Consider the following 17,230-nt stretch of genomic DNA (forward strand, 5'->3'; position numbering starts at 1 on the left):
CGGACAAACATCAATGTGGCCGCCTGCGTGGCCCTTTTGACCCTAGTCAAACCACCAACCTTCCCCTTCCACTAGGGTTGTTCTCGATGTCCTAAATATGACGGAGTGCGCTCTGCAGCTTTTACATCATTTCACCCTCCGTCATTGGCACCATGAGCCTTGATCCAAGCGCTTTTCCGAGGTCGGACTCCCCCGCAAGCTCCCGAAAGCTCCCTGACGCGCACGCGGCTACAAGGACAGCAAGGTCTGTATCTCCCGCAAAGCTTCGTTCGCCCTTCATAGAACTGGTGTCTAATGATGTTTTGGCAAATATAGGATCCCTCAAGAAAGACAAGAGTTATCGCCGCTATGCTTCCAGCGTTGAACGAGCGTTGTCGCTGTTCGATAACGCCCTACAAGAATGGGCCGACTATATCTCCTTCCTCAGTCGCCTGCTAAAGGTGAGCGCAAGTGGAACGGCTCAGGAAGCTCTATAACTAAGTATCGTTCAGGCGCTTCAAAACCATCCTCCTGATCAACCGGTCGTCCCGCATAAGGTTTTGGTCTCAAAACGACTTGCCCAATGCTTGAACCCATCATTGCCTTCGGGCGTTCACCAGAAGGCGCTCGAAGTTTATACGTACATATTCGGGCTTATCAAGGTACTTTGACTTCTCAATTTGGCTGGCGATGCCCCGACTAATATAATTCCCTCGCATCTAGCTCGAGGGACTGTCGCATGACCTCCCACTGTACCTGCCTGGCCTTGCCCCGACCTTGACCTTCGCTTCGCTCACCGTTCGTCCGCTGTTTCTATCGCTGGTAGAAGGGTATATTGTCGACCTAGAACCATGGGCTATTCGGCCCGCGCTGAAAGCAATCCTTCTCGCCTTACTGCCTGGGCTGGAAGAGGAGACAAGTGATGACTTTGAACCGACATTGCGGATAATCAACAAGCTGCGACATGTATCTGGGCAACTTGAGACACAAAGGACGTCCGAGGCTGGCGCTTCTGGGCAATACTTCTGGCAATGCCTGTTTCTGGCCTCGATCACAAATTCCAGCCGACGGCTCGGCGTGCTTGCATACCTGAACCGTTATCTTCCTAAGCTGGGCATCGCTGATCGTCGTCTAAGCACAGTGGATAGCAACGATATGAAGGACATACCGGCCGAAATTTTGGCGGCTGCCGATTCTGTCATTCTACCAGAGCCAGGCCTATTGATTCGTTGTTTTGCATCGGGTCTTTCTGATGAACAGCTCTTAGTGCAGAGAAACTTCCTTGATCTGCTGGTCACTCACTTGCCCCTGAACTCTCCGATATTACAGTCTCGCATCGCCGACAATGATTTGCGAACGTTGATCGTGGCTGCCGTGGGCGTGGTCACCCGACGAGATATGAGCTTGAACCGCCGCCTCTGGGCGTGGTTCCTGGGACCAGAGCCTGCGACTGAGCGACATTCGACGGACGACCGAAAATTCTCATCAGAAACGGCTCGCTCGACCTCCATTGATGGCAAGGAACTTTCTCAATCTCAATACTTCAGCCGCGTTGGTCTGCAGCCCTTGGTCAACGGTCTTCTGAATATGATCAAGCAGTCCCCAATAGTCCCTCATGAAAGGACGAAGCCTTTCCGAATTGCGCTATCCTTGATGGATCGTTGGGAGATTGGTGGCTATATTGTCCCGGCCGTTTTTCTTCCAATAATGAACAGTGTCCAATCATTTGAGGGACAGGCACCCAGAAACCACTTTGAAGAAGTGTTTAGGAGTGCCAGCGCTTTCTTCGATGGCGTCGAGAGTAGTGTCATTTTTGCGGAGCTGTTGGGTCTAATTGACTTTCGTGTGTCAGATGTCGACAACACTAACGGTCAAGCCTTGCACAACCTGAAACTGGCCGAATTTATTCTCGAAAACTTCAACGTCCGAGAGGAGGATATGGTCCAGGTCCATGTTCCTCTTTTGACGGTGTCATTGTTGGCCAAGATGGGTGAACTCTCTTCTTTGAAAGCGCCATCGTCAGGAACAGCTGTAACTAGGCAAGCCGTGTCCAATTCATTGCACAAAGTGCTCACATCATTGGCACCTCTTCTTACAGAGCGGGCATTCTCAAAGAAGCCTGGTTCTGAGAAGTCTAACACCGCTGATGCAAAAGTACGGAACGGTGAACTGCTGCTGAAGGTTCACCGATTCTACGAGAGCAGCAAGAACAGTCTTGAGCTTCCACCTCTCCCGTTCGCTCCGAAGCAACTTGGCGAGATGATCGTTCGGGAAGCTCATGAGCTATCTATCCAGGCTTTGGAAGGCGACGATAGTACTTCGTCAACTTCGTCACTTCACGAGAAGCTCAATATCCTAGTAACATTGCTTCAAAAACTTCCGAGGTCGCGTGTTCTTCGAGACAGACGACTGTTTGAGGCAATCTCGGGAAGACTCTCCAGAAATGCCGAAGGGTCTACAACAGCATCTTTCGCAGTTGTTTCCACCATTGCCTCTGCACTGACCAACCTTTTCTTCATTCAGAGCCCTGGGTTTTATGTTAGCTACCCAGACGCATCAGATATTATTCCAGGCCTAGTTCAAAGGCTGTGGCGATACCTATCACCATCAAGCCCCAAGTTCCACGTGGAGGCTGTACGCTGTTTGTGGTCATTGCACTCAATTTCCTGGGTGGATCACCTTGTGGAGGCGTCCATTACTTCACACATGGTCAACGCGTCTAGTGCAGGTTCATATTCCCTATTATCAGAAGAGCAAGCAGAGAAGTTCTACGTCCTGTGGAACCACAGTCATCATGGTGGACATGACCAGCCTCCCAAACAAGTCTTGGAAGTTGGAGGGACTTCGTTCTCCTATCAATGTTCGATGCTCGAGCGCCCACTGTTTATCGTATTAGACCTTTTGTCACAGGGACCTGGTGATGTTTCCCAAAGTGTTCAACAGTGGCTTCAGGATCTCCCATCGATCCATAGGTAAGAGATACCGCTAAAGACCCAGTTGGACCTGGAGACTAACAGAACTGCAGAATTTTCCATGTTGTTGTTTCCAAGCTCGAAGAACTGTTCGAGCGTGATGTCCCTGGTGCGAAAAGTAACCAAGCGATCTCTCCAGACGATTACAAAGAATACACTTACTTACTGCGCACGGCGTCGAATATCGTCTCAACTCTGTCCCACCCCGGGTGGATTACACTCCTTACACATACCGTCGGCCAACTTGAGAAACGGCCAAATGGCCCAAAGTTGGATGACAATGCAAACTCTAAAAGCCTTCATGCCACAATATTCGAGGCCTCCTTACGAATAATCAGCGACCAAGAGCCAGACACCACAGAAGTCACGCCTGAAGGAGAGAAGCTGCAAAACGCTGCACTGTATCTCATGCGACAACTTCTTTTGGGCCCTGGTGCTGAAGACCTAGTCGAATCTGGGATCGATGAATTCCTAGTCGATCGACTTCTTGTCGAGGCAAATGAAGGAGATAGCATTGCCGTTCAACGTGCACTCATCGACGCTCTTCTAGCGGCTCTCAAAGTACGATTCGCACAGGCGTACTTGCCGCCACCTCCTCCTCGACTGAAGGATCCGCGAGCCGCCTCACGTGAACGATTGACCAGCCCGTCTATATTGTCCTTTACCAGTGACAAGGCAGAAAGAGCGCCGTCGATGCCCCAACTTCCACGACCGCCCGAGCGCCTCCTAGACTGTCTGCTCAAAGGCATTAGTTCCGCAAAATCTCGAGATATTGTGGATAAATGGATCGGCCTGCTCTGCGAAGTACTCCCACTCTACTCGCACTCAATCTTCCAGATTCTTCTCATGCTTGTCGAATGCTTTTGCAGGGAAATCAAAGCCTCTTTTGGGAGACTTCAGCTTGCATTTCAACAAACAGAAGATTGGCCACAAGATCGCTCGGAACATGTGACAATCGCCCTACTGACGGGCCTTGAAACATGTATCGCGCATGCCCACGAGCGTCTATTGGTAGAAGAGTCACATACCCCAGCAGCGAAAAGCCCTGACCAACCCCAGGGCTTCTTTGGAAACATGGTATCTGGAGTCTTCCATTCGGATGGCAGCCTGGGTCGGACCAATACTGCCAATGACCGATTGACTGTACTACTCTGCTTCCAGGACGCCGTTCGTCTTTGCTTCTCTATTTGGGCTTGGGGGCAGGGGATAATAGCGCAACTGCCCCTGACACTGAGTCGATGGCATCTTTCCAATACACATCACTGCGTATGCGGAACAGGTCCAGGAGGATCCTAGAACATTTCTTTGGCGCCGAGGCGCTTGAATGTCTGGAGACATTAGTGGAAATGTGGGCCAAGTCAGATATAGAGACTGCATCGCTCATCTTCAATCTTCTGCATACCCTGGATGGTTCAAGCCCGAAGATCACCATCCCGGCTGTCTTCAATGCGATCTACACGCGCACGAATCCGGCTGCTTTAGATCAAAACCGCAAGTCATCGTTGACATCGAGCTTGTCTGAATCCGAGCTTGCCAGTTTCTTGGTTGCCTATGCACGCTCTTTGGATGATGACGTACTGGATGAGATTTGGACGGACTGCACAACATTCTTGCGGGATGTACTAAGCAATCCATTCCCCCATCGCCAGATCCTCCCACGACTGATTGAATTTGCGGCTATCTTGGGCTCAAAGTTGGAAAACACAACGTTCGGTGAAGATCGGCGTATGCGCAAGGAGCTCGGTGTACGTCATGTCATGCCTTCCTCCACTTGGGATTTGTTTATGGTTTTCTGACTGACTTTTCAATATATAGGACGTGGTTCTGCGGTTACTCACAGCTGTTTTCACTAGCAAGCCCCTTGGACTTAACCAGGAATCTGGTCTCATGGCCAGGTCATCTCTGGAATATGACCGCACTGCGGTGTCTCATACAGGCCCCGACGATATGTTGAGTATCTTGGCGGTCTCCATGTCATCATTCCTTACAACCTTGGGTGATCCAGATCGCATCAACACTGCCATCAGTGCCGTGTCCACCAATGTGGTTGGACCACTTATTCGCTCCCGCCTCTTCCCCAATAACCTCAACCGCAACGTGATGGTCATTTTACAGCAAATGGCTAAAGTGCCCGCCGCCGCAAAGCTCTGGAAGAAAGATATCTCTGATGCTTTCAATGACACTCGCTTCTTCGGACTTCATCTGGATTTGATCAAGGGCTGTTGGATGGAACTTTTGCGGCAGTGGACTCTTGCAGATAAAGATCGCCTATCAGAGATCCTGAGTCGCCTTCCACCTCCGAGCGCGGCGGGAATTATGTTTGGTGTTGGGGCATCTGCTGCGCGATTGGAAGCGGATCGAAAGGCGCAATTGAACCTTCGCCGCATTGCTTTGCTGATCCTCTCGGCAAATGACGACTACTTTGTCGCAGAGCTACCAGGCTTGCTCCAGAAGCTTGAAGACCTCTTGGCTGCGACCAGCGCTTCTTCACCGTCATCTGCAACGCGGGCGGAGATTTTCATGGTTCTTCGTGCCGTGGCTCTCAAGACGTCTGCGACAGCAATTGCACCGTTCTGGCCATTGATCAACGCCGAGCTACAAGAAGCCGTTTCAGCAGTACCCCGAAACTCCCAGTCAGAGCTCTACAATGCTTATTCGCTGCTTCAGGCTTGCAAGCTTCTCGACGTTCTCTTGGTGATTGCTCCAGACGACTTCCAGCTCCTGGAATGGCTCTTCGTGACCGACACGATTGACGCGGTGTACCCTCCAAACCGTTGGGAACCAGTCGCTCTAGCCGACGAGGTCTCGCAAAGCTTCGGACCTCGCGGTGTGTTCTCACCGACCATCCCTGGAGACTCCACGGAGCCTGCAGTACGCAGTGGCTTCAAACGACCCTGGCTCATCTCAGACCAGATCCGAGAAACTGCAAAAGATGAGATTGTTGAGCGAGTATTGCGGCCTTTCTTTGACAGGTTGAGTATCTATGTGTTTGAAAGTACGTACGGAATGGAGAGCGTGGATTTCGGAGTGTGCCGAGATGATCTGTTGGCAGATCTGTTCAACGAAAGCACCATGGCAAACTGAGCCTCCGAAGGTTTTTTTTTCTCTGTATAGCTGATTGTAGATCAAAGCGATTAATTATGCATTTATGTGGCTTAACTCTGAACTATATCCTGTTTGTTTGGCTGAGAACCTGTTTTACTCCTGGATGCGGCCGTCAGTGTGAGTATTTGAGTCGGCTGTACAATTGCATGTCTACCCTGAGGAGGCCTAACCTTTACTTGTATGAACCTGACAACTCTTTTGTGGATTCCACTTGATCTTTTTCCATTTTATTCCAAACCATGCATGTCTTGTTGGGTTGGCTGCAGGTCCATCTGCATTTGTTCAGTGGTCAGTTGTATACTCGCTCTCTCCTATAGAAACGCCGGTTCCCGCAGCCACCTCCGCGCCGGAATTCCCGCCTGTCAACGTCACCTTCCTCCAAACAGCTTCGATCGCCACCATCACCACAACGTAAGAACTACCCATGCCCCGGAATTTAGGTTGATCCCTCGGTCGAGTCTAAATATCAAGGGCAGAATGACTGTGCGCACAAAGATTTTACTCCCTCTCCGTGGACGCGCCGTCGCTCGATCTTTCTCCGTCTCCCGTCCCCGCTGGGAGGCCGCGCCGTTGCCACCGCGCAAGCCTGTTGGCGCTTTCCGAGGAGGGTATGGTTTCGTCAGCTAGTTCTCTTGTGCTATGTTGCTATGATGCTTGATGCTGTCTCATGCTTTGACCGTTTCTGACGACAAGCAGACTCTTCGGCTTTCTGACCGGCGCAGTTGTAGCCGGCGCGTCCGTGTACTACTATGTGCTTGGAGATTACCGCATCTCCAACGAGATGCTGAATGACGATATTACTGTGCGTTTCAGATCTCCCCTCTTTATGGTTGAATACCACGCTTGCAGCGGCTAATCTCGCGCCCTTGACCTGTCTGGCATTCCCGGACGGTCGGTCTTGCTGATATACAGGCTCTTCAGCATGCCACCATTAAGCTTCAGTCATACATTACGGAGCTAGAGTCTCGGGTGGACCAGTTGAAGAAAAAATGAGCTATTCTTCCGTTCGTCTTTGATCTTCCTGTGCTTCTGGCGTTGAGTCGTCTATTTTTGCATCATTTTCATTGCGAGTTAGGCCTCGTTAAATCCACGAATGTCTTGAGTCAAGTTGGTATCGCAAGAAATGAGAATTGCCAGAATGACACCCCCATTTCTGAATATGTTTAAGCGCTGTAAATGAGTTACTCTCTTCCCATAACCCCCCTTGGAGATTGCAGATTTCTGCTAGTACAGCTGTAGAAATCCAATACATCCAAAGGGGAGGAGGGAGGGCGTATGGGAAGATAGTGTACAGCTCTTAACTAGATTTAGAATGGGAGTGTCGAATTAGCAATTCTCCAAGAAATGTATTTTTCGACTATTTCATATGACTATCCCTTGAATTACCAGGCTATACTATTTCAGTGTTATATGCTCTTGATATTCAGCTCCCCATGTTTTGGCAGCTCGTCGAGTGGGAGAGTGCAAACAAATCAAACACCACCTTATCTTCACCTGGTCCTACAAATCTACAAATGATCAACTCTGAGGTCGGCTTCATCATTCTTCCCCGACAACTCGCCCTGCCCACACTCGCTTCTCGCCGGAAATCATGTTTCGTGTGGAATTACTCGCAAACTCCTCCTCCCACGCAACCCCAGGCTACACTTATGTCGCCGACAGGGGGTTCGACCGAGCCAAAGCCGCCATGGCTCCTGCCCTAGGCCGCAAACGCGGAATTCACAACGCTGGCAAAGCCGGCGACATCTCCTCGCGACGTGCAAATGCCATCATCCGGCACTTGGCCGAACTAGACCGCGAGAATCAGCGCGACGTGCAAATCGCCGTCCCCGCCAGACCCGCCAAAGAAGCAGGCGCTCGCGTCTCCCGGACAAAGACCACCTCGAACGTGCGCCGTATCCTCGTCTCGCAGAAGACATTTCGGAATCACCTTGACGATGAGGAAGCTGCTATCGCTGCGGGAGGCGGTGGTTTGAGTATACCAGTTGGTGCTGCGGCGGTTGGGCCTGCGGTTCCGTCGCGAGCAAAAGCTGCTTTGGTTGCTGCCGCGACACGCCGAAGTTCGACGCCAGCTTCGACCGCTGCGGCACGGAAGAAACGCACTTCGACAGTCGCTACTACCACTACTACCTCCACGCCTACTCCTGCGCCTTCACAAGCTGAGAATACGGACGCCGAAGCGGAGGAGGATACCGAGGAGCGGAAACACATACTCATTAAGACGGAGCATGATAATGACCCGCTTCTACGATCATACGCTCCGACAATGCCGTCAGAACGTATCATGGACCACCTTCTGGCGGAGCCGGCTTTATCGTATAATGCTTCCCGCGCCGGACCTCCGATCTCGACACATTTGCCCCGTGCTTTTTGCTGCATGTGTGGATATTGGGGCAAGATTCGGTGCAAGAGGTGTCATTTGCGAACTTGTGGGTTGGATTGTTACAAGATTCATGAGGATTCGAGGTGCGGTGCCTTCTTCTAAGCTGTGAATGAAGGCATTTGACTGTATACTATGGGGAAGGGAGGACGCTCTTATGCCTTTCCCCAATTTCACGACTTGATGAATCTTATGTCAAAAAGCTACTGTACTATGGCTAATGTACTCTTAATCATTATTGATTTCTTTCTCGCTATAGAATACAAAACATGCAAGTAAGATTTTTACCGCTCAACACTTCAGGTTGATACCCGCACGCAGCTCGTCCTCGCGAATCTCAAACATGACCTGTACTCCGACGAATAGCACCACGCAGCAGGAGATCATATATGCAACCCCTGAGTACGACCCCGTCAGACTAGTAAGCAAATTTTGCAACCCATCCAGACCAAGTGCAAAACCGACCAGGTTAGCAATCATCATCATGAGCACGTTACCAACCGATCCAATACCACTCAGCACTCGGTACGCGGTAGGACGCGAGCGCCAGCGCCTAGGAGGGAACAGCATGCCACCCAGGACTTCGGGCAAGACGAACAGGGTGATGAGCCAGCTCCACATCAACAGACGCAGGTTGATATCATGCCAAAGAGCAACGAAAGTGAATACCAACAAGAAGTTGCGGATTTGTAGGAACTTGGCCATCAAGCCCGACTGTGCAGGTGATGAAGAGGGTTTTGATCCAGCGGGACGCTGTCCACCACCACCTCCGCCGAGGGGGATGTAGATGTATCGGACGACCCAACGGTTGTAAGAGCGGTGCCATCCACGCCAGAAGGCGAAGGCAGAATAGTTGTTGGACATGCAGCGGACCATGTTCTCCGGCGGATCAATTCCGTCAATGAGAGCCCATAGGCGGAAGAAGCGCCAGGGAATGAGCAGCTTCAGCCATATGATGTGGAGGTTGAAAAAGGCTAGCATACTGAGTTGACCTGGTGTGAATAGAGACCAATCGGGTGAGGCCTTGGAGATGGCTACTGCGTAGATGTAGTGGAGGATGAGTTCCATGCAGAGCAGCGTGAGGAGGAACCGGATTCCATAGAGAATAGTGCGAGTACTCGTCAACGACGGTGCTTTGTAGCGTTGCTGTGACACATAATCGTTGAAGGTCAAGATCGGGCCAGCTAGGTATAATGGCGAATAAAGCACGTAGGCAATATAGTTACGCATGCTGAATGCAGAGGGTTCGGCTGGGATCTTCACACGGTCTCGGTCAGACAGGGCCGCGGGGTCGAGTTGTTTCTTCTTGTAGAACTCGGTCAGCTATGCTCAGTTGATAAAATCTCAGTGTAGGTTACTTCAAAGAAAACTTACTTCAATGGCGCTTCCTGCAGGATAATCCTGGCCCCAACAGTGGTCCAGATTGAAACTAATCAAGCGCAAAACGGTCACCTTGAAGAGAACCTCCCACCGAGGCATGATTCCTCCGAAGTTATCGAGGGTCTTCGCCCATTCAACAAGCAAGCTGCGCGTCTCCCCTGGTGAGCCGGATCCAGGAGCTAGCATGGTTGCAATCACTTCGAATTGGTATCCTCCACATAGTTCGTTGGCGAACAAGGTGCAGATATTGAAGATCCACGTCACTGCCGGCACATAAGACCGGGAAAGGTTCTTGCCAATTTTGTAGTTGATGAACAAGATCAACAAGACCTTGATAGCTGAAATGCCATGAAGCACCGTGACAAAGATCAGACCAAACGCAAAGTCAAAGCGCATTCGTTGCTCCAACTGCGCATCACCGGCTGCCGCCGCCGCGGGGTGGGCGGGCCTGGTTTCGGTGCTTGAACGACCCGTGAAGGATTGGTAAATTCGGCGAACGATTGGATGGGCAATCAGGAGCAATAAAAGATAGGGGATATTGTCGCGGAAGCTGGCGTATTGAGCATCGGAGTTGTCCTATCGCCATTGAAACGGCGGGTGTGAGTTATGCCTGTCTTGGGAATTTATAGGTAATGTGAACTCGAAACTCACAACCAGGCGGCCGGGGATCCATCCCGGTGACAGGAGATGGGAGTATTTAGGATAGATAGGGTGGGTGTCTGTTCATTTTAGAGATCTGCAGTAAGCATCTGGCCCTGTCTCATCGGCAATATCCGCAGATGAGCACCTCACTCACCTTTCGAGGCATCCACAACGGTCTTGAACATCAACGGAACGAGCGTAATGAAGAATAGGTAATAAACGAAGAACTCAGGCGTCCGCCAGAGCGGAGCAGAAGCGCTCTGGGCGATGGCATTGGCGCGAGCATCTTTCGTGGAGGGAGGTCGCGTGTCAGCGGCTGCGTTGGCCGGGGTGGTGGCGGTCGAGGTGAAACGAGTGTCGAGGGTGTCGAGCGAGTAGATGCGTCGGAGCCAGGAAAAAAGGGCAGGCATTTTATAGCAGGGGCATGGCGCACGCGATGGCCGACTGAAGAGGGGAGGGATCGAGAGTATGCGGTTGGGGTGTTTACTCAAGAGTTGCGGTGGTTCTCAGGGGGGCCGAGGCATTGCCAACTGGTCACACCTAAGGGAACCAATCACCGCCCGAGAATATCACATCGATCTATAACCATCTCAGTACATCTATTAGGCTATAGAGTATACTACCCTTACGATTTGTATGTTCAAAGCACTCGTTATGTAGAATTGTCTCTAATTCGACCCAAACGCCAGGCACTGGAGCTCGGTTGTCGCGCGGTATACCTCAGTGGATCAAATGATATCAGCAGGTAACGGATTCGTTTTTCTCGGTGCTAGCCATGTCGACTAATAAGTCTGTGACATTCATTATGTCAAATGACTCAATAGAGCCGACAGTTACCTAATCTCGTGGATGTGGTTTGATAGCTGATCGAGAACCCTCGGCAAATTAACGCATTTCACTGGACAAGATTGTTGCTGCTTGGGTGATTAGCCTCGCAGTGGATCTCATTACTTCTTTCATCGACGACATTAAAATTTTGTAACTTTACTAATTAGGAACTTCGGTGCTAGCAAAGAAAGAGAAAGCCAAGAAAGAGACCTTGCAACACGTATACCGTTTCACAGGCAAAAATGTCACTTGGCGGAGTAAAAACCAGCAGACTAACATTTCTCAGCAAACTTGACGTTGTCAATGAATCTCAAAGTTCATACTCATATGATTTAAGCGGCCTTAGAAGGAACAGGCGTGATAGATGCTTCTGATCCGCGGCCAACAGGAGCCAGCACACTCTTGCGTACTAGTCTGAGATTGAACACCAGGAGGATCAGTGCAGTCAAGACCGCAAGAACACCCAAGGTGACCATGGCACCAATGACGCCAGCAACCGCAAGGCTCATTCCATGGGACGAAGAATCAGATGACGGAGTGTTGGTAGTGCTATCAGAGCTGGAGCTGCAGATACCAGTGGAGTTTCCACAAACCTGACACCATTGTGACTGGGAGGTGATTGCGAACTTGTTGGTAGAGTCGACAAACTGCGTCCATGGAATCTCCACCTCGGATTGTCCGAAGAGAGGATATGCTTGCAATTGAGTGGAGCCGTCAATGCTCGTTCCGTTGTGGAACAAGAAACGGACGTTGATATCTGACACCGCGGGGATTCCAGTGCCAGAGGCGTTTGTGACGAGCTCCCATGTCATCGAAGAAGCATAAACGGGCATACCAGTGAATTCGACATTGTTTGTGAGCCCGGCCAGGCCAAAGTAAGCCAGGAAGGATGCGTATGCGCCAAATTGCATGGTCAGCTTGGACTTGCCGCCAGAGGTAATAGTCTGGTTCAGGGCAGTCAAAACTTCGCCTGCCAGCGTCATGCCCGCCACTGAGCGAATCGACTCTGAGCTGTTATATGCGAGATTGAACTCGTGAGTGTTGGCCAAAACCAAAAGCTCCTGCATCACTTGGTCGGAGGGGATGCTGGCAGAGGCGTTGTGAATCGACGCAACATTGAGCAAGTCCCAGATGGTGAATGCATTCTTGAAACTGAGACCACTCGTAGAGACGGTGTTGTTCAGATCAGATGCCAGAGACTGATACAGCGCGCTTGTGCTGGAGAGCAGCTTCTGGTACGAGCTTGAGTAGTAATAGTCGTTACTGCTCACCTCTGCGTTGCTGCATTCGGAGGTGCTTTGGAGCCATGTGTTGTCTTCGCTGCCGGTGCCAGACTGGACATCCGCCATGGGAATGAGCTGGTAACCGCTCATGGGAGAGTAAATAACAGATCCATTGCGAAGAGTTTCATTTGCAGCGGAACCGATGGGTGGGTAGAGGCCTTGCAGGAAGGCTTGGCCGGAGAGTTGAATGACAGTGTCCTGGGGTGCACTGGCACTAACTTGAGCCAAGCTGACGACGCTGGAGCTAATGCCGTCGATATGATTCTGCGAACTGGCTGAGATGTACCGTTGATGGAAAAAGTTGCCGGACATGTATTCTTGATTGTAACCAAGGTCCGTCAACTTGGCAGGTGGAAGGGCTTTAGCTGTGCGGTCTCCATGGCGTTGGAAGATGTACGCGCCCAAGACTCGTTCTGCACTAGCGAGATCTGCCAGAGGCAGAGAGGCAATAGCCAGCAAAGCGGGGATGATAGTCATTGTTATCTTGGTTGGTTCAAGATGAAGCAGTGCCGCTAACTTGAAATCACAGATTCAGATTCAGTTCTCTGAAACAGCAGGATTTCCATGTCTTCTTTATTGTCCCGAGTACGGTGCGGGGGAACTGCAACTTCGCCAGTGTATGACTATTACTGGCGTAAGAGGAAAGTCTAGCTCCATGTGGGATGGCCGTGGAGCAGTTTTAGTTTGGCTTCCGATGGTCCTAGCGGACCAGATGCATGTGTGCGATTCGTTGAGTTCATTCGCCCGCAAGTCTCGATCTCTACTGTTCGTGCTCGAGCCATCATTGAGAAAAACTCCTACTGGATGAAAGCAGATTCGGATAGCGCGGTTCTCTATCAATCTCGTAACGGGGCCGCATGGGCTATCTCTAGTCTTGATGTGATTGTTCTCTGGGTCCGCTGGGCAAAGCTTAAAGGGCCCGTTCACCCCCGCCCTCGCTCAGGCCTGCTGCTTCTGGCCTCACTACAAAAGCAATGCAACATTTTGCTTTTTAGCTGCATGATACTACATCTCCCTGGTAATATGATTGACTCACTGTTGACAAGATCAGCATCTGGTTGCCAGACTCCCCGCAGAACCCCTCTTTAAACCCCCAACATGCTGTCGTATGTTTCCGACACGCGGGCGTTACCGTCGTTGTTTTTTCCGGACCGTGCCTATTTGCTCTGACCTTAACTTGATATTTCAGACAATCATGATCCAGTGGCTTCATGCTGTGGCGCCTCTCTATTAGTAGATACTCGACGGCTATATATCGGTGGCGGCCCCGATTTAAGACGGCCCACGGTTCGGGCATTCGACTCGCAAATTGCCGTGAAGCTTCATGTCAGCTTCAACAGGAGGCAGGTTTCCAGGATATGACTAACAGGGTCCTGCGACAAAGTACTCCGTATCTTAACTTTCAGTACATGGTAATAGCTATGAAACATCCCGCGTGCAACTTTGGGTTAACTGTGAATCACAGCTGCCAATACCCAACGGACTATCTAAGGAAACATTAGATTAAGTACAAAGCCTGGAGTACTGACTGAGTATGATACTGATTTACTATCTTGACGTCAGGGACCCTGACCAATAGCACCTATGAATATGTCTCGTTGTGATTGAATGAAGCAAGACTGTGATTCCACTTGGAAAAACTGGATTTTGGAGACCGACCGGGGGGGGAAGTTGGTTTCGAGGACGTCTTCGACTCTTGCCAATGGCAAGCACAGGAAGTCGATTGCACCCAGCTAATACGATGCCTACTTTGGGAAGCACTATTCATCCAATGAAAAGCAAGAGGATTTGTCTTACGCAGTGTCTGCCACCTCGAACAATGGACCCTAATCATCCCTGCATTCCGGAAGGGTCCAGCTGTCCGGCACGGACATCCAAGCCGACAGAAGCGGGACCGTAGTCCAAAATCTCGACCAATAGGAGGGTAAGACCCGGAAATGGCATTCCTTCGATATCCCTTGATACGCTTACATTGAACTTCAAAACTACTGCTTTTGGGTGTTCATCAACTATCATGTCGAGCCCGAGGAGGTGGATATACCGAAGCGGAGATAACCTGTCATACTCTTGTCATACTGTTGGAGAAATGATCGGCTATCAACTACATTACTTGACAAGGGTTACCCTAGCACAACGGCTACTTATTCGAGGACAAAAAAGATAAAATTAGGATTCACGAGTTATCGGTCTTTGAACTAGCGGACGATTGCTGAAAAGTCTCTTGCATAGTAACAATTGGGGATGATTCGGCCGCTACTGATAGGTAGTGTTACGTGATCCGTGAGTCGTGAGGTCATCCTAAGCTCTGGTTTCCACAGCCGAGTAATCAAACGAATAATTCGAGCTATTGTTCTAGTCGCATTCTTGGGACGGAGCTTTCTTTTCGACCGGAGGCTGGGAAGTCAATTCTTGCAAGCCATGGAAGGATTTGTGGAATGTCCCACGGCCGATCTCCTGCATTCGAAGCCATGAGTTCCGTGCGAAGAACTATATAACGACATGGAAAAGTCGACCAAGTTTGCATCTTCATCAATCACTCTTCTCATTGTTTACATGATCTGATCCAAGACTTGATCCAAACTTCTTTTACCATTTACTTTCGTTCATCATGGAGATCACTGCGCAACTGGATACCAACAACCGTCCCGATGAGTGGAAGATCGAACAGGGTATGGCAGGCCACAAGCTGCCTATCCTAGATCAGACTGGGAGTGATACCATCAACCTTTATCCTCCACCACCTGTCAAGATCATCAAGGACGAGGAAGCTATTCAGTCGGTGGGCGATCGTGACAAGCTGTTCTCTCGAGAGCGTGTGGGTTGGAAAGGGTATGTTACTCAAATGCGATGTCATGTATACCCCGCCACCATAGCTGACAAACTGTGCTTCACTGTTTTAGATACGTCGAATGGGAGAACTTCCCGGAGAAGAAGAGCAAAGCCAAGAAGATCTTGGCATCTCAGACCTTCCCGGAATGCCCTGACTTCATGTTCGGTCCCATCCCCGGCACCAACCCCGTCCTCCCTGGTGATGACTTCAAAGCCTGGCATGCGGCTCTCGGCGGAGAACTCACCACCGTGTCTGATGACTCCTGGCGCACGGTGCTTCGCGAGAAGCATCCCGATATGCTTCACCTTCTTCAGTTCCCCTACAACGGCGAGCCCCCGAAGCGACTAGTCACTTCTAAAGTGATCACACCCAACCCGCTCCACTTCGTCCGAAACCATGGCGGAATTCCCATTATCGACAAGGATAAGTGGGATCTGTCACTGGATGGATTGGTTGCAAACCCCAAGACCTATACTCTGGACGATATTATGGATGAGTCCAGGTTCCCCCGTATGGAGAAGACCGTTACTATTCAGTGCTCGGGAACCCGCCGCATCGAACAAATTGCATTGTACGGCGGCCAGGGTGACGAAGTGCCTCAGGCTCCATGGGCCGAGGGTGCCATTGGCACCGCTCGCTATGTGGGTATCAGTTTAAAGAAGCTGATCAAGGATTGCGGCGGTTTGCTCAAGCCTGCCAAGCACCTTGAGCTCTACGGGGCCGAGACCTATGTCAAGGATCTCGAGGTAGGCAACTATGTTGTCAGTGTCCCATGGTCTAAGGTTAAGGCCAACGAGGTTATTCTGGCCTGGGAGATGAACGGTGAGCCTCTACCGAAGATCCACGGGTACCCACTCCGGGTCGTCGTTCTGGGATATATTGGCGCTCGAAGCGTCAAGTGGTTGTACCGCATCAAGGCCATCGAGAATCCCTCTCGTGCTCCCGTTCAGAGCAGGGAGTATCTATACTTCAACCAGCAGGTTGGCAAGTACAACCAGCGTCCCACAGACGGCATCCAAATCCAAGAAATGCCCGTCAGCTCGGCCATCATGTCACCCTGGACTAAGCAAGCTGTCGTCCACACGGGCAAGATCAGATGCAAGGGCTGGGCATACTCCGGTGGAGGCCGATGGCCCGAGCGAGTCGAGCTGTCTGCCGATGGAGGCTTCACTTGGTACGATGTGCCACCAGAGAAACTGTCCAAGAAGGGCAAGTGGACCTGGAGAACATGGGAATATGATCTCCCTTGCGATGTGGAAGGCTGGATTGAGATTGTGTGTCGCTGCTGGGACAATTCGCTCAACACGCAGCCACTGAATGTTCGCGCGGCATGGAATTGGGGTCTGCATGTTACCTCCTCGGCACATCGCATCAAGGTTTACAGTATCAATAAGAGTCGGGAGATTACCAGGAAACGGTTGGACAAGTATGAGCATCTTGGTATTCCTTTGGCTCCTGTGACTCGCTATGAGATTGTTCCTGGTCAGACGCCAGAAGAGTATGAGCAGTACTGGATGGATCACGATCCCCGCGATGTCGATGATTGATTTGTTTTGGAAAAAGCTACTTTTTTCGTGAGCTGCCTGTATTACCTATATGCATTTGACTCGTCTATTGAACAGATTGTATCTAATAATCACAATTGCAAATTTCATTGCGATTCATTCATTCCTATTTCTCACTATATTGTTTACACTTCTTCTAGTTTGCCGTCGGCTAGCTTGAAGCTCGACTGTATTACTCACAGCTCCCACTGGAAGCTTTTCAGCTACTGGAAAAATAGATCCGAGGCCGATAAGACCACAGAATCATATACCAAAAGCATTTAAAA

General features: G+C 50.6%; 6 protein-coding genes across 6 annotated transcripts; 4 read left to right on the forward strand and 2 right to left on the reverse strand.

Annotated features, from left to right (window-relative positions):
* Positions 1-152: 152 nt before the first annotated feature.
* On the forward strand, positions 153-6,035 carry N7458_002184 (dopey family protein; the record flags this gene model as incomplete). The annotated part of the gene is made up of 6 exons (XM_056905567.1): positions 153-440; positions 492-641; positions 703-2,951; positions 3,005-4,122; positions 4,155-4,696; positions 4,767-6,035. 6 exons carry the CDS (start codon positions 153-155, stop codon positions 6,033-6,035), a joined length of 5,616 nt encoding a protein of 1,871 aa, XP_056769674.1.
* Positions 6,036-6,533: 498 nt separating this feature from the next.
* On the forward strand, positions 6,534-7,049 carry N7458_002185 (uncharacterized protein; the record flags this gene model as incomplete). Its single annotated transcript, XM_056905568.1, has 3 exons — positions 6,534-6,664; positions 6,753-6,858; positions 6,969-7,049. 3 exons carry the CDS (start codon positions 6,534-6,536, stop codon positions 7,047-7,049), a joined length of 318 nt encoding a protein of 105 aa, XP_056769675.1.
* A 598-nt stretch (positions 7,050-7,647) lies between these two features.
* N7458_002186 (putative HIT finger domain protein) lies at positions 7,648-8,541 on the forward strand (the record flags this gene model as incomplete). The annotated part of the gene is made up of 1 exon (XM_056905569.1): positions 7,648-8,541. The coding sequence occupies one exon, from the start codon at positions 7,648-7,650 to the stop codon at positions 8,539-8,541; it is 894 nt and encodes a 297-aa protein (XP_056769676.1).
* A 186-nt stretch (positions 8,542-8,727) lies between these two features.
* Positions 8,728-10,868, reverse strand: N7458_002187 (putative glycerol:H+ symporter (Gup1); the record flags this gene model as incomplete). The annotated part of the gene is made up of 4 exons (XM_056905570.1): positions 8,728-9,741; positions 9,811-10,392; positions 10,468-10,535; positions 10,613-10,868. The coding sequence occupies 4 exons, from the start codon at positions 10,866-10,868 to the stop codon at positions 8,728-8,730; spliced, it is 1,920 nt and encodes a 639-aa protein (XP_056769677.1).
* Positions 10,869-11,618: 750 nt separating this feature from the next.
* On the reverse strand, positions 11,619-13,046 carry N7458_002188 (histidine phosphatase family protein; the record flags this gene model as incomplete). Its single annotated transcript, XM_056905571.1, has 1 exon — positions 11,619-13,046. One exon carries the CDS (start codon positions 13,044-13,046, stop codon positions 11,619-11,621), a length of 1,428 nt encoding a protein of 475 aa, XP_056769678.1.
* Positions 13,047-15,177: 2,131 nt separating this feature from the next.
* On the forward strand, positions 15,178-16,946 carry N7458_002189 (sulfite oxidase; the record flags this gene model as incomplete). Its single annotated transcript, XM_056905572.1, has 2 exons — positions 15,178-15,398; positions 15,470-16,946. 2 exons carry the CDS (start codon positions 15,178-15,180, stop codon positions 16,944-16,946), a joined length of 1,698 nt encoding a protein of 565 aa, XP_056769679.1.
* Between the last annotated feature and the right edge of the window lie 284 nt (positions 16,947-17,230).

This window comes from Penicillium daleae (assembly GCF_028827525.1).
Source record: "Penicillium daleae strain IBT 16125 chromosome Unknown utg000002l_segment0_segment0, whole genome shotgun sequence".
NCBI classification, from domain to species: Eukaryota; Fungi; Ascomycota; class Eurotiomycetes; order Eurotiales; family Aspergillaceae; genus Penicillium; species Penicillium daleae.